The sequence below is a fragment of the Thamnophis sirtalis genome, unplaced genomic scaffold (genome assembly GCF_051295495.1).
Source record: "Thamnophis sirtalis isolate CommonGarterSnake01/CBP01778 unplaced genomic scaffold, rThaSir2_p1.2 scaffold_6, whole genome shotgun sequence".
NCBI classification, from domain to species: domain Eukaryota; kingdom Metazoa; phylum Chordata; class Lepidosauria; order Squamata; family Natricidae; genus Thamnophis; species Thamnophis sirtalis.
Genome location: NW_028261386.1, coordinates 3,518,599 through 3,541,148, shown reverse-complemented (window position 1 = coordinate 3,541,148; position 22,550 = coordinate 3,518,599). Strand labels below are relative to the sequence as shown.

Genomic DNA, 22,550 nt, shown 5'->3' with positions numbered 1-22,550 from the left:
TTGGGGGGGGGGAGAACCAGGGGAAAAAAGAAGAAGCCGCACAAACCTTTTATAGCATTCCTACCATTTTCATCGTGGTTGCAAATCCCTTCGGTGCAAGCAATGTCCGAGCCCTCCCTTGAACCGGTTTCGCTGCCTTCCATGCTGGAAGAGTAGCCACAATCGCTGCCATTACAGTGAGCAGATAAACCTGGAAGAGATTTCAAGCACTGTTCAGACGAACGGCCAAAGACGCAGGCTGGCCCTTGGGAGATCACACACATCCCCCCCGGACTGGGAATCCATTTGGCCTCTATAACACAGGGCTCCACAACCCCCACATCCGTGGACCAGCACCAGTCTGTGGCATGCCAGAAACCGGGCCACGGTAAAACAAGCAAAGGCCCATCCGCGGGATAGAGACGGAACGCCTCCTCCGGTCGATGGGAAAACCTTTCGCCACGGAATCGGTCCCTGGTGCCCCAAAGGTTGTGATCCGCTGCTCTTAACATACAAAGATATCTATCTATCTATCTATCTATCTATCTATCTATCTATCTATCTATCTATCTATCTATCTAATTTATATCCATCTATCTAATTTATATCCATCTATCATCCATCAATCCATCTCTATCTATCTAATATCTATCTATCTATCTATCTATCTATCTATCTATCTATCTATCTATCTATCTATCTATCTATCTATCTATCATCTATCTATCTATCATCTACCTACCTACCTACCTACCTATCATCTATCTATCTATATACCTATCATCTATCAGATATAGTTCATCTATCTATCTATCTATCTATCTATCTATCTACCTACCTACCTACCTACCTACCTACCTACCTACCTACCTACCTACCTACCTATCATCTATCTATCTATCTATCTATCTATCTATCTATCTATCTATCTATCTATCCATCCATCCATCCATCCATCCATCCATCCATCCATCCATCCATCCATCCATCTATCATCTATCTATCTATCTATCTATCTATCTATCTATCTATCTATCTATCTATCTATCTATCTATCTATCTATCATCTATCATCTATCTATCTATCATCTATCTATCATCTATCTATCTATCTATCTATCTATCTATCTATCTATCTATCTATCTATCATCTATCATCTATCTATCTATCTATCATCTATCTATCTATCTATCTATCTATCTATCTATCTATCTATCTATCTATCTATCTATCTATCTATCTATCTATCTATCATCAGTCTTTCCCCTCCTCCTCCCTGCAAACCCCACTCCCTTCTAGCACTGATGACGTCACCTAGTTGGGTCGTGAGACGTCCGCACGAAAAACAACCGAGCTCAGAAAGCACCACAAAGTCTCCTCCGCCGAGAGCTGGCTCAAACCTACCTTTCTTCATTTTAGGTGAACCCAGTAAAGTGCCACCAGTGGGACAAGTGCAAGAGGCATTGGCGTTGGTCACGATGACCTCGACGCAGCTGCTGTGCTCTCCCGGACTGCCGCAGGCCGTGCAGCTGGTTTCCAAGAAGTTTTCCTTCAAAGAGACAGAGGAGGAACGTGAGCGCCAGCCGCCCTGATTGGGTGAGCCGGCAGACGGCTATCAGAGTCCCAAATAGCATCCGCAATCAAATAAGAGTCCGAGGCAAAGTACTCCTCAAAGTTTCCAATGCATGAAAGGAGCCACATTGGCACACCTGGCAAAAACCCGAATCCGAAAGCTTCTAGGTTTTCCCCAGTCAGTTGAAAGTTGAAGACCCTGCCCCAGCACCAGGAATGGGTTCTGGCAGTCACTACTGCCGGTTCGGTCATAGGCATGCACTTTTTAAAAAAAAAATTGCATTTTTTTTAATATACCGTATTTTTCGGAGTATAAGACACACTGGAATATAAGACGCCCCAAGATTTGGAAGAGGCAAATTAAAAAAAAAAAGTTTTTGCACTCTGCAGATCTCCCAAAAACGGGCTCGTTTTTTGTCAAAAAAAAAAAGGGGGGGGCATGCATAGCCTTTAGGAGGCTGGCAGAGTGCTCTTGGTAAGCGGGGGGGGGGGCAAAAACGAGCAAGAAACGGTCCATTTTTCGCGAAAATGGGCCCGTTTTTTTTTTTAAAGGGCATGCATAGCCATTAGGAGGCTTATAGAGTGCTCCTGTGGGCTGGGGGGGGGGCAAAATCATTTCTGCCCTCCCCAGCCCCCAGCAGCACTCCTAAAGGCTATGCACGGCCATTTTGTTGACGGGGGTGGGGTCTCGGGAAGCCAATAATGCTGTATTCAGTGTATAAGACGCACCCAGATTTTCAGCCTCTTTTTTTGAGGGGAAAAGGTATGGTACATTTATATCGTCTTTGCAATACTTCTACATCTTTTAAATATCCATTATGTTTCTTTTATCTATACATATATACCTTATACATCCATATCCATATCTACATATTTTTACATATCTTTTATCTCTATTGATTCCATATAAAACATCTTATACATTCTCTTATATTGATGCACACGCATGAGCACTACAATAAAAATTGTTCTGCACATGTGCAGAAGCCAAAAACAAGATGGCAGCGCCTATGGCCCAGAGAATCAGTTTCAGGAGTGTGGCAGGCCTGGGTCGCTGCCGGCTCCAGCAACCCAGGCCGCCAAACCACTACCAGTTCGAACCAATAGGAACCCACCAAAGCCCAGCACCCACATGTCCGTCACATGGTCCAATCAGTCGCTGTCCAGAGGAAGATTCCTCCCGGTCATGGGAAACCTCCTCGAATTTATGACGGTTCTGGTGTCCCCAGGAGGGTGGGGGGTGGGGAGTGTCATGTGATCCCCTTCTGCGATGTCCTGACAAGCAAAGTCGATGGGGAAGCCAGATTGATTTAACAACCTTGTTACTAGCTTAACCGCTGCAGTGATTCGCTTAACAACTGTGGCCAGGAAAGTTGTAACATGCGACAACCCCAGCACTCTGCAACACATCATAAACGCATGCCGGTTGCCAAGTGCCCGAACTGTGATCACATGACCACAGGGATGCTCCAAGGGTTACGTCAGTTTTTTTCAGTGACGTTGAAACTTCGAACTGTCGCTAAAGCAGGGGGGTCAAACTCAAGGCCCACGAGCCAGATCCGGCCCACGGGCCAGATCCGGTCGCGGATTGCTTAGATCTGGCCCACGGGGGCCGCCCTGGAAACAAGGAAGGACCGCCCGCAGTGCCTCTGCCAGCAGAAACATAGCTCAAGGGCCCCGTTTTCGGCCTGGACGGTTTCCTGCTGCCCTCTGCCAACAAAAACAGAGCTCGGGGTGTGTGTGCGGCCCTCCCGGGCCCAGTTTGCAGCCGGGATGGCCTCCTGCAGCCCTTGCCCAGCGAAAAGAGAGATTGCCTGGACAGCTGCCACACCCACCTGGACCCCCGAAGTCAAACACAACCCTGATGTGGCTCTCCATGAAATCGAGTTTGACACCCCTGCGCTAAAGGGATGGTTGTAAGTTAAAGGCCACCTGCACCTCCATTCCGCCACGTTGCGCTACCAGCTTCCGATTCAGGAGAAGGCGAACCCGAGGAAGTCCGTCTCTCCGTCAACTTCAAAAACCACACAAGCGCTTGGCATTCCTCACCTTTTCCTGGCTCCGCATGTCCTTCTCCTCCATCACTTGCAAAGGGGCGGGGATCTCGCAGACGCACTTATTTTTCCTCCGGTTCTTCCGTTTCTGGCGCTTCTTCTCCTGCTTGAGTTCCCGCACCCTCTCCTCTTCGGAGAACTCCTCGCACAGCTGCTCCAGCCGGCTGATGCCTTGCACCCTCTCCACCGCCATCTGCTTAGAAAGACACCCATCAGTGGGGCAAGGATGAAGGCGGCCTTTTGCTCCTTTGCCCCTAAAACCATTACCCCAACATCGGGACCCTGTATCCTACCCCCTACCCCCCCCCTTTTTTTTTAAGATTTCACGTTTCATTTGTTTTGTTTATGTTACAAACAATGGCTACCAACCTGCCTTCCATTGAGGACCTGTCCACTGCAGGAGTCAAAAAGAGGGCTGTGAAAATATCTACAGACCCCTCGCATCCTGGACATAAATTGTTTCAACACCTGCCCTCAAAACGACGCTATAGGGCACTACACACCAGAACAACTAGACACAAGGACAGTTTTTTCCCCCAAATGCCACCACTCTGCTAAACAACTAATTCCCTCACTACTGTCTAACTATTTACTAACTCTGCACTATTAGTCTTCTCATCGTTCCTACCACCCATCTCCCCCGACTTATGACTGCATGACTTTGTGGCTGGTATCCTTACGGTTTATATTGATATTGATTGTTTCCTGATTGCTTATTTGTACCCTATGACTATCATTAAGTGTTGCACCTTAGGATTCTTGACGAATGCATCTTGTCTTTTTATGGACACTGAGAGCATCTGCAGCAAAGACAAATGTCTTGTGTGTCCAATCTGTTGGGCGTATACTGCTAGTGGTGGGTAGGCACTATAGATTCGTATACAATAACAAATGGTTGATGTTGCTTTAAATGGGTGCATGTAGAGCCAAGGTGGCGCAGTGGTTAGGGTGCAGTACTGCAGGCCACTTCAGCTGACTGTTATCTGCAGTTCAGCGGTTCTAATCTCACCGGCTCAAGGTTGACTCAGCCTTCCATCCTTCCGAGGTGGGTGAAATGAGGACCCAGACTGTGGGGGCGATATGCTGACTCTGTAAACTGCTTAGAGAGGGCTGAAAGCCCTATGAAGCGGTATATAAGTCTAACTGCTATTGCTATTGCTATGTACTTATCAGCTGTAATTAACTTTACAATAAGAGGGAGTCAGGAAAGCTCACTCTCTCTCTCTCTCTGCTTGTCCTATGCTTGATAACTACTTGCTCGCTTGATGACTGGAACGTGAACTGCGACTGTAAGCAATTGTTTGTTCTTTGAATTGTGTTTGGACAAATATCTACTATCACTGCTTGTGAAGCTATTAGTAGTAGTAAAGCTACTTGTTTTTACTGGCAGTGTCTGAGATGCTATTCGTGTGTTTCTTCTACTAGCAACGTTCCTTCTCTCTAGCTGTACATTCCGATGTGCTACTTTCTGTCTTCCAACGGAGATACCCCTAATACAATCACACTTGGCCAATAAAGAATTCTATTCTATTCTATTCTATTCTATTCTATTCTATTCTATATTACCATATTTTTCGGAGTATAAGACGCTCCGAAGTATAAGATGTGTCTAGCTTTTGGGGAGCAAAACAAGGGGGAAAAAATCTGCCTCTGCCTCCCAGCTGTTTCAGGCTGCAGGGATTACTATGGCCCATTGCAGCCTCCGCAAGCCCCATTTCCCCCCTTTGCTGCAAAGAGGTAAATTGCTGGGCGGCAGAGGCCAAAGGGTTGGGGCTGCTGGGTGGGTGGGGCTACATTCAGTGTATAAGACGCATCCAAATTTTCACCCTCTTTTAGTGGGGGAAAAAGATGCATCTTATACTCTGAAAAATACGATACTTTTTATTTCCATCAAACAGCGTATGATCTGGGTACCGTTATTTGAACAGTCGTAATCCACATTTGTTGTTATATGCATCACAATAATAATATATCTAATATAATTACAAAACCACATAACAGCTTCATCTTCAAATTCTCTCCACGTTAACATTTCCTCTTTTTTTATATCTCCTTTCTGACTTCTATTTCTATTTTCTAACCGTTGATAAAATACATCCCCTGTCAAAAAATATCCAGTTTCTTCTTTATCCTGAAGAGTAAGCGTTAGTCTGTCCATTTCTGCGCATTCTAGCAGTTTCTTAATTACACTCTCATCTGACGGAATCTCGTTTTTCCATTGCTGTGCAAATACAATTCCGTCTGCAGTTAGTATATGTAAAACCAGATATATAGTCTCTTTATCATATGTTTCTGGTAGGAGGTCCAACAAAAATATCTCTGGTTTCAAGTCTATATGCTGCTTTCTAGTTTGTTCCAACCAAGTATGCATTTTCATTCCATATTTTTTTAGCTTTTGGGCAAGTCCACCACATATGATAGTATGAACCCAATGACTGATTACACTTCCAACATTTAGCAGATCTGTCTTTGTATATTGTGGCCAATCTTGCTGGTGCAAAATGCCATCTGCAGGATGAAGGTGGAGTTTTGCTCCTTCCCTGAAAAACCATTAGCCCTACATAGGGACCCTGTGTCCCACTCTTATTGCATCTGGTTTTGGACACCACAATATAAAAACGACATTGACGCAAAGCTGAATTTATGAAAGTGGCGTGTGCCTGCGAAACCACCCCCTCTTCCTGACCCCTGCTGCCCCCCCCGGTCCGAGCCAGAAAATTTGGAGACCTCTGTTCTAAGGGACACGAACATTCATCTCCCCCAAAACATTAAATTTTGTAGGGTGCTAGCAAAATTTAAGGGACATAGTGGCTCAGCGGCTAAGACACTCAGCTTGTCGATCAGAAAGGTCGGCGGTTCAGCAGTTCGAATCCCTAGCGCCACGTAACGGAGTGGGCTCCCGTGACTTGTCCCAGCTTCTGCCAACCTAGCAGTTCGAAAGCAGGTAAAAAATGCAAAGTAGAAAAATAGGAACTATTTTGGTGGGAAGGTAACAGGGTTCCGGGCACCCTCGGTATTTAGTCATGCTGGGCCACATGACCACGGAGACGTCTTCGGACAGTGCTGGCTCGTCAGCTTTGAAACTGAGATGAGCACCGTCCCCTAGAGTCGGGAACGATTAGCGCACATGTGCGGGGAAACTGTTACCATTAGCAAAATTTATTGCTTCGACCCAGAATTCCCAAAGACCTCAATGCTTTTCTATCCCTCCAAGGTAAGCAAGGAAGCAAGAGCCGCTACCTCAAAGCTTTTGCGTAAAGCATCGACCCCCAGGTAGAAGAGCATCTGCCACGTCTGTTCCTCGGCCCGCAGCTTCTGCCAGATGCGGTGCAGCCGTTCATACAGGTGGATGCCCAAGCAGGTAAGGACCTCCTCTTGGGCAATGTCTATTGTCTTCGCATGTCTTTCTCGTCTCCTGGGGAAAACAAAACACACAGGGAAATCCGGCAAGGCCGTCCGTAGGTAGGCACTTCTCCTTTTGCAACTCCCAACTTATTTTAGGAGTTCTCAGCACTGGCTTTTTGTAATCTGTATGTCCGGGTAGACCTCGACTTACGACCGTTCATTTAAGGACAGTTCAAACTTACAATTAGAATTAGAATTGATTTAGAATTAGAATTGATTTTATTTGTAGGCCGCCCTTTTCCCTGAGGGGACTCAGGGCGGCTCACAGAAACCAGGGAAGGGGAAATACAGCACTAAGACGACAACACATAATAAAATAATAAGCAACATGCATACAACATTCGGGCGGGGTAATGGTCCTTATCCCCAGGCCTGACGGGCGAGCCAGTTCTTCAAGGCTATGCGGAAGGCCTGGACGGTGGAGAGGGTACGAATCTCTACGGGGAGCTCGTTCCAAAGGGTCGGGGCCGCTGCTGAGAAGGCCCTCCTCCTTGTAGTTGCCAGCCGACACTGGCTGGCCGATGGAGTACGGAGGAGGCCTAACCTATGAGATCTTATAGGTCGTAGGGAGGTAATTGGCAGAAGGCGGTCTCTCAAGTACAATGGCCTCCCCCCCCCCAAAAAAGAAAGAAACTACAGCCCGTCCTCACGGTTATGACCGTTGCCTCGTCCCTGCAGCCACATGATTGCAATTCGGGTGCTTAGCGACTGACACACATTTACGACGGGGTGAACTACGTTGGGAATCCCACCAGGATCGCGATCTGCCGCTTTCCTTCCCAACCATAAAATCAATTGGGGGAGGCTGGATTTGCTTAACGGCCATGTGATTCACTCAACGGCTACAGGATTTGTTTGCTTGCTTATTTATTTTGTTTTATTTCATTTCATTTTTTTTTTATTTTACTTTTACTTCCTTATACTTTACTTTCTTTTAGTTTCTTTTGCTTTCTTTTACTTTACTTTATTTATTTTATTTTATTTCCTTAATGTTTGAAATAAAATAAGTTATAAAATCGGTGTTGCGGCTGCCAGCAATAAAAAAACAAAGAAACGAAAGAGCAGTGTTTTCCCAACCTCGGCCATTTCTGTGCTTGCGGATTTCAACTCCCAGAATCCCACTGACAGCACGGCCATTGCAAAGAATTCCGGCAGCTGAAGTCACAAATGTTAAAAACTCTCCTAAGTGACTTTTTTCTCCCCAGTGCTTGTTGTGACTTCGAACGGTCACTAAAACGAATGGTTGTTAAGTCGAGGACTGCCCGGGTACCAGAACCAGCAACCGATCCATGGAGCAGTGGGTGCGAACAGCTTAAGCTAATTTGGAAAATTGCTTTTCAAAAGGAATCCAGGCCACCAAAAAAATAAAATAAAATAAAATAATCATTTACCGTATTTTTCGAAGTATAAGATGCACCAAGATTTTGAAGAGGCAAAATAAAATAAAAGTTTTTGCGCTCTGCAGACCTCTCAAAAACAGCCTGTTTTTCGTGAAAATGGGCCCATTTCCCCCCCCCCCCAAAAGGGCATGCGTAGCCTTTAGGAGGCTTGTAAAGTGCTCCTGGGAGCTGGGGGGGGGGCAAAATTGAGCAACAAACGGCCCTTTTTCGTTCATTTCTGCCCTCCCCAGCCCCCAGGAGCTCCCTGAAAGCCTCCTAAAGGCTATGCATGGCCATTTTGTTGAAGAGGGCGGGGTTTCGTGAGGCAAAAAAGTCTGTATTCAGTGTATAAGATGCACCCAGATTTTCAGCCTCTTTTTTGAGGGGAAAAAGGTGAGTCTTATACTCCGAAAAATATGGTACTCGAAAGTCTTAATCCTGCAAAACATCTCAAAAACCATGATGGTGAAGGTTTTGTGTTTTTTATGATGAAACCTTGGTTTCCCCTTTTAAATGAAAAAAAAAACTGGACTGCAAACTTGCTTTAATAAACACATTAGCGACACCCTTCTGTGGGTTTGCTTATTTATTTGACTTTTTAATCCCACCTTATTATTATCTGTATAAATAACTCAAGGTGGAAAAAGGACATAATACTCTTTGCCTCCTATTTTCCACACAATCACAACCCAGTTGTTTGTAGCAGAAGGGGGTACTTCCTTAGAGCCAAGAGAAGGCTTAGCACAAGGGCCCAGATTGTGGAGGGCAATGTGCTGACTCTGTAAACCGCTTAAGAGAGGGCTGTAAAAGCACTGTGAAGCGGTATATAAGTCTAAGTGCTATTGCAGGCAAACTCTACTCACTGCCAGGAGTTCGATCCTGACCGGCTCAAGGTCAACTCAGCCTCCCATCTTTCCGAGGTCATTAAAATGAGGACCCTGATTGTTGGGGCTAAATGCTGACTCTGTAAACCGCTTAAGAGAGGGCTGTAAAAGCACTGTGAAGCGGTATATAAGTCTAAATGCTATTGCAGGCAAACTCTGCTCACTGCCAGGAGTTCGATCCTCACTGGCTCAAGGTCGGCTCAGCCTCCCATCCTTCCGAGGTCGTTAAAATGAGGACCCAGATTGTTGGGGGCAAGAGGCTGACTCTGTAAACCGCTTAAGAGAGGGCTGTAAAAGCACTGTGAAGCGGTATATAAGTCTAAGTGCTATTGTAGGCAAACTCTGCTCACTGCCAGGAGTTCGATCCTGACCGGCTCAAGGTCGGCTCAGCCTCCCATCCTTCCGAGGTCGTTAAAATGAGGACCCAGATTGTTGGGGGCAAGAGGCTGACTCTGTAAACCGCTTAAGAGAGGGATGTAAAAGCACTGTGAAGCGGTATATAAGTCTAAGTGCTATTGCTATTTCAAACAGCTATTCTGAGTTTTTAAACAAAAGTGTACTGCTTAAAACTGAGATGGTTCTCTAAATGTGATTCAACTTCATTTAGGGTCAGCTACAGATAATGCTGGAAAATGTAGTCCAGCAGCATGTAAATGTGCACCATGGGTTCGTGTACAGATAGTCCTTGGCTTATGACCACAATTGGACCTAGTTTCCATTGCTAAGCAAAAGGATGGTTGAGTTTTACCCCATTTAATAGCAATAGCACTTAGAGTTATATACTACTTCATAGTGCTTTTACAGCCCCCTCTAAGCGGTTTACCGAGTTAGCTTCTTGCCCCCAACAATCTGGGTCGTCATTTTACCAACCTCGGAAGGATGGAAGTCTGAGTCAATCTTGAGCCGAAGAGATTTGAACTGCTGAACTGCAGCTAGCAGTCAGCGGAATTAGCCTGCAGTACTGCATTCTAACCACTGCGCCACCTCGGCTCTAAATGACTTTTCCTGCCTCAGTTGTTGTGAATAGCTGCAGGTATTAAATTAATAACTTGGTTAAGTGATACTCAAGGTTATGAACATTGGGGGGGGGGGAGCATACCTGAAGCAAACTCAGTATAATAAGCTTAACTTCAAACGTTCCTAAAAGTTTCTCCTGGAAAACTCAAGTTATTATAATGCGCTGTAATGGCAGGCCACTAAGAGGGACACCCGTAAAGACGTCAAAAAGGCTTGTGGGGGGAGGGAGGGAGGGGAGAATATTCCAAGCGCAAATTCTTCCATTCTCATCCAGGAGTAAAATGGGTCATCAGAAGTATTTTGAAGTCAAAATGGCTTGTTGTCAGAGTTGTAGGATGGTTCTAGTAAGGTTGGTCTGCGGTTTTGAGAGGTTGGAATGTGTTGGCTGAATATATTCTGGGCCATTTGGAAAGCAGCATCAGAGATGGATTTATTTAATTCTACCCCGCCTTTATTATTTCTATAACTAACTTAAGGCGCCAAACATATCCAGCACATCTTCCTCCTCCTATTTTCCCCACAACAACCCTGTCAGGTGGGCTGGCTGCGAGAGACTGACTGGCCAAAAGTCACCCAGCCGGCTTTCATGCCTAAGGTCGGACTAGAAGTCACTGTCTCCTAGTCATAGGCCCAAAGTCACCCAGACAGATTTCCTGCCTAAGGTGGGACTAGAACTCCCTGTCTCCTGGTGATAGGCCCCAAATCACTCAACCGGCTTGCATGACTAAGGTGGGACTAGAACTCACTGCCTCCTGGTGATAGGCCCAAAATCACTCAACCGGCTTGCATGACTAAGGTGGGACTAGAACTCACTGCCTCCTGGTGATAGGCCCAAAATCACTCAATCAGCTTTCATGACTAAGGTGGGACTAGAACTCACTGTCTCCTGGTAATAGGCCCAAAATCACTCAACCGGCTTCCTGCCTAAGGTGGGACTAGAACTCCCTGTCTCCTGGTGATAGGCCCAAAGTCACCCAGATGGCTTCCATGACTAAGGTGGGACTAGAACTCACCTTTTCCTGGTGATTGGCATAAAGTCACCCAGCTGGTTTTCATGATGAAGGCTGGAGTTGCACGCAACAATCTCCTGCTTTCTAGCTTGGGACCTTAACCATTAGACTAAACACGCTGTCTCAAACTGGACTGCAGGCAGATTGATAAAAAAAGATTCACCAAAGAATCCCTTATGACAGGGGTCCCCAACATTTCCAGCTTGGTGGCCTGGCCCGGCGCAGGAAGGGGAGGCGTGAGTGGCAGAACACATGCATGCACACACAGTTTATTTGTGCAAGCGGCTCGCACACGCGCTTGGGTCTGCTCTCGCACATGGAACTTTGCACATGAGCAGAAATTGCTTGTGCTAGCATGCAAACCTCCATTCGTGTGGGGACCAGCGTGCTCCACTCGCATGAGTGGAGCTTCTCGCACGAGCAGTGGGGAGTTTTGCATACGTGCTTGCCCAGTTCTATAAGGCAGGGGGATCCCTGCCTTATAAAACTACTGCTGATTGATGTGGCTGTCAGTGGCCAGCGGAACTGGCAGCAGACTCAGACAGGAGGTTGGGGGAGGAAGATGGGCCAGTCCTGGAGTCTGGGGAAGGCTCTGATGAGGGCTCTGTGTCAGAAGCAGAGAGGGGGCCAGGGCTGTCTGACAGTTATCAGCTGTCTTCGGAGTCAGACATCAGTGAGGCAGAAGAACAGCTGGAGCCTGTTCCCAGTGTGCACATGCAGAGTTGCCAGATGATGGGAACAGCTAAAGAACAGGGGTCGACTTGGGAGTAATTCCACAGGTGGATGGTGAATGGCCCATCCCAGAGGAAATAAAAGAGGAGCGAAAGGGGAGTGGAGTTTGCAGGAGACCATTAGTTCGTTTAATTGGTTGGTGACTCTCCGAGACTCCTTGCCAAGTTTTGCAGATATCGGCCTGTCAGCTCTCCAAGCCAGATAAGGTCTGTGACTGTAAATCTTCCCTTGAAAGACTTTGCTGGATGTGAATGAGCAGAATTCACAGTCAATTAATAAAAGGGGTGTTTTTGGTTGGGACAAGGAGTTTGCTTCACGCTCTTGGGAAGCCTAGCTCAAAACAAAACTACATGGTTTGTGTGCCGAACCCACATCCCAGCAGGAACCGAGCAAACCCATTGAAAAGGCCCCATGCGCGAACGCACGCCGAACCAAGAGAGAGGTGCCCCAGGCACGCGCTCACAATGTATATCTTCGAGACAGAAATATACATCTTCTTCGAGGGGAAAAAAAAAACAAGAGAAGCAAAAGCGCTAGAAAGCCCAGTCTAGCCAATTACATACTCGTACCCTCCTGCGAACTCGGGTTCGGCTCGGCCGAGGAGGTGGGCGATGAAGTCGGTCTCGCAGCAGACGTGAATGTGATGCTCGTGAGGGCAGCAGCGCAGGCCCTCGTAAAGGGTGGCGCAGTAGCCTTTCTCCTTGCTGCAGTCCAGCTCGCCGATCAGGATGGTGTAAGCCCGCAAGACTTTGTTTTTGCAGTCGGTGCAAAACCTAGTTTTAAAAATAAAAGGGAATTATAGTATTATTATTTTTTTTAAAAAAGAGAACACTCGATAGAAAAGACATTTTTAACGGGGCGGAATTACTTGATAGAAAGTCATTCGCCAGATGCTGTTTTAATTGGGATCCATAACTGGGTATACAATAGCAATAGCAGTTAGACTTATATACCGCTTCATAGGGCTTTCAGCCCTCTCTAAGCGGTTTACAGAGTCAGCATATCACCCGCACAGTCTGGGTCCTCATTTCACCCACCTCGGAAGGATGGGAGGCTGAGTCAACCTTTGAGCGGGTGAGATTAGAACTGCCGAACTGCAGCTTAGCAGTCAGCTGAAGTGGCTGCAGTACTGCACTCTAACCACTGCGCCACCTCGGCTCTTATACAGACAGTCCTTGACTTACAAGGACAAGGACAAGTCTAGTGACTGCCTAAAGTTACAACGGCAGTGAAAAAATAGCGTCAGCAAAATGCTGACATTGAGTTTGACAGGGGTGTCAAACTCAATTTCATTGAGGGCAGCATCAGGGTTGTGTTTGATGTTGGAGGGCCGGAGTGGGTGTGGCCCAGAGGTGGGTTCCTACCAGTTTGCACCTATTCGGTAGAACCGGTTCGTCAAATCTACCAAACCGGTTAGAAGAGGTTCCACCAGTGGACCCGGAAAGCAGGCCACACCTACAGAAGAGGTTCCAAAATTTTTTGAAACCCACCACTGACGTAGAGAGACACAGAGGGAGGGAGGGAGGGAGGGAGGGAGAGGCAAAGACACACACACACACACACACACACACACAGACTCACACAGAGAGAGAAAGGAAGAAGAAAGAAATAAAAAGAAAGAAAAAGTGAGAGATTGAAGAAAAAAGAAAAAAGAGACAGAGAGAGAAAAGGAGACAGAGAGAGAGAGAGAGGGAGAGAAAATACATGGCCGGGAAGCCACTCCCCCCAGGTCACATGGCTAGCAAGCCACTCCCACAAAGGAGGCCACACCCACAGAGTAGGTTCAAAATTTTTTGAAACCCACCATTAGTGTGGCCAGATTGACGTCACTTGTGTCGGGGGCGCCTCTGCCAATGAAAAGGGGCTCCCAAGCTCTGTTTTCAGCTGCGACAGCCTCCTGCAGCCCTCTGGCAGCAAAAACAGAGCTCCGTAAGACCACGCACGGCCCTCCTGAGCTCCGTTTCCGATGGCAGAGGCACTGTGGGCCTTCGCTGTTTCCAGGGCAGCCCCACGGGCCAAATCTAAGCACTGGATCCAGCCCACGGGGGGCCTTGAGTTTGACACCCCTGATGTAGACTTATATACTGCCCCATAGTGCTTTACAGCATTTTTTGAGTGGTTTACCATGTCAGCATATTTCCCCCTACAATCTGGGTAAAAGAATCTCGTTTTACAGACCTCGGAAGGACGGAAGGCTGAGTCAACAACCTTGAGCCCGTCAAGATCGAACTCCACACTGCGGGCGGAGTTGGACTGCAATGCTGCATTTGTAACCACTGTGCCACCAGGTGTTTTACCCGGTGACACGGTGACTCAACAGGGACTTTGGATCATTTTTTTTCACACAACCACTGCAGTATCCCTGTGATCGCTTGATCAAAGATCTGACACTTGGCAACTGACTCACATTTATGACGGCTGCAGTGTCCCAAGGCCATGTCATTGTCAATTTTAATTGGGTTTGGCATATTCTATTTAATTTTTTTTAACTTTTGTATTATGTGTTTTTTTTAATGTTGTACGCCGCACTGAGTCCTTGGGAGAAGGGCGGCATATAAATCTAATAAACCAAACCAAACCATGTAACTTTCTGACTAGCAAAGTCAATAGGGAAGCCAGATTCACTTAACTGTATTAACTAACTTAATATTATAATGCAATAGTAGAGTTGGAAGGGACCTTGGAGGTCTTCTAGTCCAACCCCCTGCCTAGGCAGGAAACCCTATACCGTTCCAGACAAATGGCTATCAAGCATCTTCTTAAAGTCTTCCAGTGTTGGGGCATTCACAACTTCTGGAGGCAACTTCTCTTCCACTGATTCATTGTTCTAACTATCAGGAAATTCCTCCTCAGTTCTAAGTTGCTTCTCTCCTTGATTAGTTTCCACCCACTGCTTCTTATTCTACCCTCAGGTGCCTTAGAGGATAGTTTGACTCCCTCTTCTTTGTGGCACCCCTGAGATATTAGAAGACTGCTATCATGTCTCCCCTGGTCCTTCTTTTCATTAAACTAGACATACCCAGTTCCTGCAACTGTTCTTCATATGTTTTAGCCTCCAGTCCCCTAATCCTCTTTGTTGCTCTTCTCTGCACTCTTTCTAGAGTCTCCACATCTTTTCGACATCGTGGAGACCAAAACTGGATGCCGTATTCCAAGTGTGGCCTTACCAAGGCCTTATAAAGTGGTATTAACACTTCACGTGATCTTGATTCTATACCTGTGTTTATGCAGCCTATGCAACTTAAACAAGTGCAGTGATTCACTTAACAACTATGGCAAGAAAGGTTGTGAAATTGGGGCAAAACTCGCTTAATAACTATCTTGCACAGCAATGGACATTTTGGGCTCTATTGCGGTCAGAGTTCAAGGACTACCTGTAATCAGGAGTTAGATACAATGGGAGAGAATTTAGAAGGTAATATTGATTTCAACTCTCGTTCTTTAGTATTTAGTACCTTTTTCCTTCCATAAGATGCTGTGCGTTTATTTAGGTAATGATAAACCATGGGGACAATTAATAGAAGCATTAATGTGTAAGAGTTTTGCAATGATTGACAATTGCTTCTCAAATTGATACAACTTCGGTACAGCCCTGTTTTTACTTATCGATTTTTAGTATTTCAGATTTTCCTTTTTCCGTTTCAAAAGTTCATGCGTGTTTATTTTAGATAACAATAAACCATGGGGACAATCAATGTAAACATCAGTGCTTAAGAGTTTTGTAATGATTGACAATTGCATCTCAAAATGAAAGAGAGAATTGGGACTGTCTATTGTTTTCACTTACTGTTTCGTATTTTCCTCTTTTTTTTTCCTTTTTATAATATGTACATTTATTTTATATCAGGATAGTTTGCTGACATCAATATAACTATTAATGCTTAGAGTTTTGTAGTAGTAGCAGCAATAGCAATAGCAATAGCAGTTAGACTTATATACCGCTTCCTAGGGCTTTCAGCAATAGCAATAGCAATAGCAGTAGACTTATATACCGCTTCATAGGCCTTTCAGCCCTCTCTAAGCGGTTTACAGAGTCAGCATATCGCCCCCACAGTCTGGGTCCTCATTTCACCCACCTCGGAAGGATGGAAGGCTGAGTCAACCTTGAGCCGGTGAGATTTGAACCGCCGAACTGCAGATAACAGTCAGCTGAAGTGGCCTGCAGTACTGCACTCTAACCACTGCGCCACCTTGGACAATTACATCTCAAAACAATTTAATGAAATTAGTAGTAAATATTCACTGAATTACAGTATGTAATCTATGAAATAGTGAATTTTAAGCAGTGAGCAAATTCTTTATTTACTCGTATTTTATTTTCCATCCACTGTGGGTTTTTTCTCTTTTTCTTCCTTTTTTGTTTGTTTGTTCAATTACTTATTTTATTCTTTAAGTGTTTAAAAGGAGGGAAAAGAGATCGAGAAGAGAAGGAGGAAAGAAAAGAAGGAAAGAAAAAGAGAGAGAGAGAGAAACATATACACTGCATACTTTTTCTGGCTTTAAAACACACACAGACACACACACACACACAGAAACAGGTACCTCTTGTGGTGTCCAACCCAAAATGGTGAATCAAGTATAGGTAGTCCTCAACTTACAACACTTCATTTAATGACCGTTCGACGTTACAATGGCAATGAAAGAAGTGACTTATGACCATTTTCACCCTTACAACCATTGCGGCATCCCCATGGTCACGGGATCAAAATTCAGATGATTGGCAACTGGCTCATATTTACGACGGTTGCAGTGTCCCCCGGGGGCATGTGATCTTCTTTTGTGACTTTCTGACGAAGTCCGCGGGGATGTCAGATTCACCTAACAACCGTGCTACTAACTTAACAACTGCAGTGATTCGCTTAGCAACAATGGCAAGAAAGGTCGGCAAGTGGGGCCAAACTCACTTAACAAACGTCTCACTTAGCAAGAGAATTTTGGGAATTTCTGTTGTGGCTGTAAGTCGAGGACTACCTAGAAAGGGGTTTGTAGGCTCACGGGATGCTGCCACAGATTAAAAGCTTCTGTGTTGTTGTTCAGTTGGCTGTGTTGTGGCCCGTCAGTGGCCAGTGGAGCTAGCAGAAGATTCGGACAGTGAGGAGGTTGGGGAGGAACATGGGCCAGTCCTGGAGTCTGGGGAAGGCTCTGATGAGGGCTCTGTGTCAGAGGCAGAGAGGGGGCCAGGGCCATCTGGTAGTTATGTGCTGCCTTCAGAGTCAGACATCAGTGAGACAGGCGAACAGCTGGAGTCTGTTCCCAGAGCTGCCAGACGAAGGGAACAGCTAAAGAACAGGGGTCGACTTGGGAGTAAGGCCACAGGTGGACGATGAATGGCCCCTCCCAGAGGAAATAAGAGAGGAGCGAAAGGGGAGTGGAGTTTGCAGGAGACAATTAGTTCGCTTAATTGGTTGGTGACTCTCCGAGACTCCTTGCCAATTTCTGCAGATCTCAGCCTGGCAGCTCTCCAAGCCAGATAAGGTCTGTGACTGTAAATCCTCCCTCGAAAGACTTTGCTGGATGTGAATGAGCAGAGTTCACAGTCAATTAATAAAAGGGGTTATTGTCGGGACGAGCAGTTTGCTTCATGCTCTTGGGAAGCCTCGGTCAGAACAGGCTGAGTTTTGTCCGAATCTTCACAACCCCAAGGACCATAGGACACCATTGTCCTCCACTGTCTCCTGGACTTCGTCCAAACTCTCATTTGTTGCGTCGATAACACTCTCTCACCATCTCATCCTCTGTGGTCCCCAGAGGATGAGATGGTCAGAGGGTGTCATCCACCCAGCATACTTTCCATTTTTCCCCTCATCAGGGTCTTCTCCAAGGGGTCCTTTCTTCTCATTTGGTGGCAAAAATATTTGATCTCCAGGATCTGTCCTTCCAAAGAACAGACAGGGTGGGATTTCCTTAAAAGCTTCTGCAACTGGATTCGGCTCCTTTGAATCCACACCCCAGCGTCACCTTTGACGCACCTGTACTGACCCCACAGAGTAAAACGCAGAAGAGGAAGAGAAGGGGGTTCCCAACCCCCAGCCACTCACCTATGCTTTCGGAGGTAAGCTTCTAGTGTTTCTAACAGACAGTTAGAATCGATTAAGACTACTTCATCTCGACATTCCTGCGACATGAGTTCCCATATATCCATCCAGCAACCTCTGAAGAGGAGTAAAAAAAAAAAAAGAAAGAATATTTATTTATTTAGGGAATGTACATGGCCATCCACCTCACCTGAGTAATTCTGGGTGGCTTTTAATATTAAAAAATAATACAAAGATAGATGATAGATAGATAGATAGATAGATAGATAGATAGATAGATAGATAGATAGATAGATAGATAGATAGAGACAGACAGAACAGAACAGAACAGAACAGAACAGAACAATTAATCAGTGGAACAACTTGCCTCCAGAAGTTGTGATTTCCCCAACACTGGAAGTTTTTAAGATGTTGGATAGCCATTTGTCTGAAACAGTGTAGGGTTTCCTCCCTAGGCAGGGGGTTGGACTAGAAGACCTCCAAGGTCCCTTTCAACTCTACTATTGTATTGTATTGTATATAGATATAATCTGCAAAGGTCAAGTTTCCCCTTGCACATATGTGCTAGTCGTTCCTGACTCTAGGGGGCGGTGCTCCTCTCCGTTTCAAAGCCAAAGAGCCAGGGCTGTTACCTGTTTTCTAACTAGGTTGGCAGAGGCCTGGACAAGTAACGGGAGCTCACTCCGTTACGCGGTGCTAGGGATTCGAACCGTCAAACTGCCGACCTTCCTGATTGACAAGCTCAGCGTTCTTAGCCACTGAGCCACCCTTTGCAGGTATTACCACTGTGTAAATGTCTTATTTTGTGAATTCTTAAGCCCCCCCGCCCTTCATAGATGCATCTTTCAAACCTTCATAAAACAGAAAATGGATTATGTGTCCCAAGAGTGGAACAACGAGGCCTCCAGCTGTGGTTATTCTGCTAAACGAATCAACAACAAAAGAAAAAAAGGGAGGAGCCACTGAGCCACCTAGCCCTCGCCTTAATTCATTTAGTGACAGTTCAAAGTTACAACCTCACTGAAAAAAGCAACTTGTGACCATTTTCACGTGACCACATTGCAGCCTCCCCAGAGTCACATGATCAAAATTCAACGGATGCGTCTTTATGACGGTTTGAAGGGCTACGGGGTTTACCTTTTGCAACTTTCTGGCAAGCAAAGTCCATTGGGCAGCCAGATTCACTTTAACAGCCGTGTTACTAACTCAGGGGTCAGCAAACTGCGGCTCTGGAGCCGCATGTGGCTCTTTCCTCCCTCTGCTGCGGCTCCGTCACCGGTCGGCGCCATAATTTTGAGAGGAGCTTCCCGGGGTGTGGGGGGAAGAGAAGCACAGTGTGCCAGGAAAAGACTCTATGGCAAGGGGAGGGTTTTCCAGTTGTTTCCACAATTGATAGGGCTTTCAATTACGACAGGTAGAGGAAAAAGGATGCCACTCTAGGAAAAGACTCTACGGTGGGGAAACTGAACTTCCGGTCAGCTCCAGAATTGAACAGGGGGCTTCCGGTTAGGACCTTTGTGGCTCCCGGTGTTTTCTTTTCGTTGGGAAACGGGTCCAAATGGCTCTTTAGAATGTTTAAGTTTCCCGACCCCTGGACTAACTGAACAACTGTAGCGATTCACTTAATAGTGGTGGCGAAAAAAAGGTCGTAAAATGGGGCAAAACTCACTGAACAGCGGTCTCACTTAGCAACAGAAACATTGGGCTCAGTTGCGATCGTAAGTCGAGGACTCCCTATACTCTGAAACCCCTGTCACAACTGTAAAAGTTTTGAGACTCCCAAGTTTGAGGCTTGGGAGTCTAAAACCCGGTGGCCAGCTTTCCAGCCGACCAGCCCAGCCTCTTCACCCACTGCGCCGCCGCGCCGCCCTATTTCAGAAACAAACAATTCAATATTTTCTGGTATGGTTTTACCTGCTGGCTCCCTGGAAAGGTCCATAGTAGAAAGTGATCCTACATTTGGTCTCCTTCCTGTCTTCTTCGCTAGATCTCTTATCTGCACCTAACTTCTCTGTGCTCGGGGTGCTACCGTTCCCTTCGCTAGGGTATACAGCATTAAAAGAAGAATTCAGAGGTATTAGGTTAAAGGTAAAGGTTCCCCTCGCACATAGGTGCTAGTCGTTCCCGACTCTAGGGGGCGGTGCTCATTCTCCGTTTCAAAGCCGAAGAGCCAGCGCTGTCCGAAGACGTCTCCGTGGTCATGTGGCTGGCATGATTCAACACCGAAGGCGCACGGAACGCTGTTACCTTCCTACCAAAGGTGGTCCCTATTTTTTTCTACTTGCATATTTTACCTGCTTTCGAACTGCTAGGTTGGCAGAAGCCGGGACAAGTAATGGGAGCTCCCTCCGTTATGGGGTGCTAGGGATTCCAACCGCTGAACTGCCGACCTTTCTGATCGACAAGCTCAGCGTCTTAGCCACTGAGCCACCCTTTGCAGGTATTACCACTGTGTAAATGGATGTCTTATTTTTGTGAATTCTTAAGCCCCCCCCCCCCCTTCATAGATGCATCTTTCAAACCTCCATAAAACAGGAAATGGATTATGTGTCCCAAGAGTGGAACAACGAGGCCTCCAGCTGTGGTTATTCTGCTAAACTAATCAACAAAAGAAAAGAAAAAAGGGAGGAGCTGAAGAAGCTCCTTGGATGAAAAGTGAAACGTCTTCAAAGAAAAAAAAAGTCCACTTAACAACTGTGGCGAGAAAGGTCATAAGATGGGGCAAAACTCACTTAACAGCGGTCTCACTTAGCAGCAGAAACGTCGGGCTCAATTGTGATCGTAAATCAAGGACTTCCCTGTACTCTGAAACCCGATTTTTATTTTTATTTTATTTTTAATTTTAAAAATTGACTGTAATTTTTATTAAGAGTTCATATGGGAGGTCTGAGAATCCTCAGAAAATGTTTTGTTAGGGGGTGGGGTACAAAGGTGCTTTTTTCAAGAGGCAACTAGATTTTCTGGTTTTTCGTTGAAGACGTTTCGCTTCTCATTGAAAAAGCTTCTTCAGCTCTGACTGGATGGTGGATAACTTGGAAGTAGTATACTGTATTTTTCAGAGTATAAGATGCACTGAAGTATAAGACGCACCAAAATTTTGAAGAGGCAAATTAAAATAAAAAGTTTTTGCACTCAGCAGACCTCCCAAAAATGGCCCGTTTTTCGCAAAAACGGGCCCGTTTTTAAATCAAAAAAGGGGCATGCATAGCCTTTAGGAGGCTTATCGAGTGCTCCTGGAGAATGAGGGGGCAAAAATGAGCAAAAAACCAGCATGTTTTACACTTATTTTTGCCCTTCGCAGCCCCTAGGAAGACTCTGGAAGCCTCCTAAAGGCTCTGCACGACCATTTTTGCAAAGGGGGCAGGGTTTCGGGAGGCCAAAAATGCTGTATTCAGTGTATAAGATGCGCCCAGATTTTCTCCCTCTTTCTTGAGGGGAAAAAGGTGAGTCTTATACTCCGAAAAATACGGTAAATCCTCCCATTCCCCACCATCCAGTCAGAGTTGAAGAAGCTTCTTGGATGAGAAGTGAAACGTCTTCAAAGACAAACCAGAAATCCAGTTTCCTTTTGGGGAAAAAAAACAAAACGCTTTCGGGACAACCATGATTTGGATGACTGAGAATCTCCATAGGCGTTTTTTCTAGAGGGTTAAAAATATTCAATTTTATATCCCCAATGCTGTCAATTTGCAATTGCACCCCCACCCCCCAAAATAAACATAATGCGTGCCCTGGTACTAATTTTTTTTTTTGGGGGGGGGGGAATAAAATATCATTTAAATGGATTAAATTGCTCGTTTTGGCTCATCATCCTGGCTGGCTAGGGAAGATCCCAACTGTGCCATCAAGGGACAATTATAGCTGCCAACATTTAACCACAAGTTTTTACGCTCCTAATTTTCCAACCTACACAAACGCAGCCTTGGTAGAGAAAGTCTGTTTTTAACTCTGCTTTTTTTAACCTTGCGGCTTGATGCCAGCGGGCACAAAAGCGCCATTGTTTTGTCCATTTCTGCTTTCTTTCTACGTCCATCAGTTTACCAACTAAGCTACTTCCTTCAAAGGGCCGTGCTAAGGTGTGCTAAAAAAACCCATCTGACTGGCACCCCGTTGCACAAGCGTGGCTTTGTATTTACACTTACCCCAAGGGCTTCGGTTTGTGAGTGTCCAACGAATGCAGTTGGCACCGCTTGTTCTTCTTACTTTTCGGAATTGCGTCAATCATTTCATTTAATTTGGACCTTTTGGAGGGAAGGGGGAGAAGATGGGGGGGGGGGTTAAAGCATTTTGGATAAAAATATGGTGGATTATGCAAAATGTTCTTAAAAAAAGGATAAAGTTTACCCTTCAGTTATTTTTGTTAGGTATAATTATTGATTGTACAGTTGTAGAGATTAACCTGATTTTGCATTTAATAACCGCAGCGAGACTGCTGGTGGCACAATACTGGAAGAAGGAAGACTTGCCTACTATTCAAGAATG

The 22,550-nt window shown here is 45.8% G+C and overlaps 1 protein-coding gene across 5 annotated transcripts in view; it reads right to left on the bottom strand.

Moving 5' to 3' along the window:
* Window positions 1–22,550, bottom strand: part of GGNBP2 (gametogenetin binding protein 2) — a 73,851-nt gene that overhangs the window by 15,893 nt on the left and 35,408 nt on the right. For 2 of the 5 annotated variants that reach the window (XM_087717119.1, XM_087717118.1), the window contains exons 5-11: window positions 22,211–22,309; window positions 18,072–18,185; window positions 12,597–12,806; window positions 6,847–7,021; window positions 3,602–3,799; window positions 1,385–1,529; window positions 47–190 (exon numbers count right to left, since the gene is read on the bottom strand). In XM_087717119.1, coding sequence (XP_087573245.1) covers window positions 47–190; window positions 1,385–1,529; window positions 3,602–3,799; window positions 6,847–7,021; window positions 12,597–12,806; window positions 18,072–18,185; window positions 22,211–22,309 — 1,085 coding nt within the window. The remainder of the gene's footprint in view (window positions 1–46; window positions 191–1,384; window positions 1,530–3,601; window positions 3,800–6,846; window positions 7,022–12,596; window positions 12,807–18,071; window positions 18,186–22,210; window positions 22,310–22,550) is intronic. The other 3 variants (XM_087717120.1, XM_087717121.1, XM_087717122.1) reach the window with 3 other exon arrangements.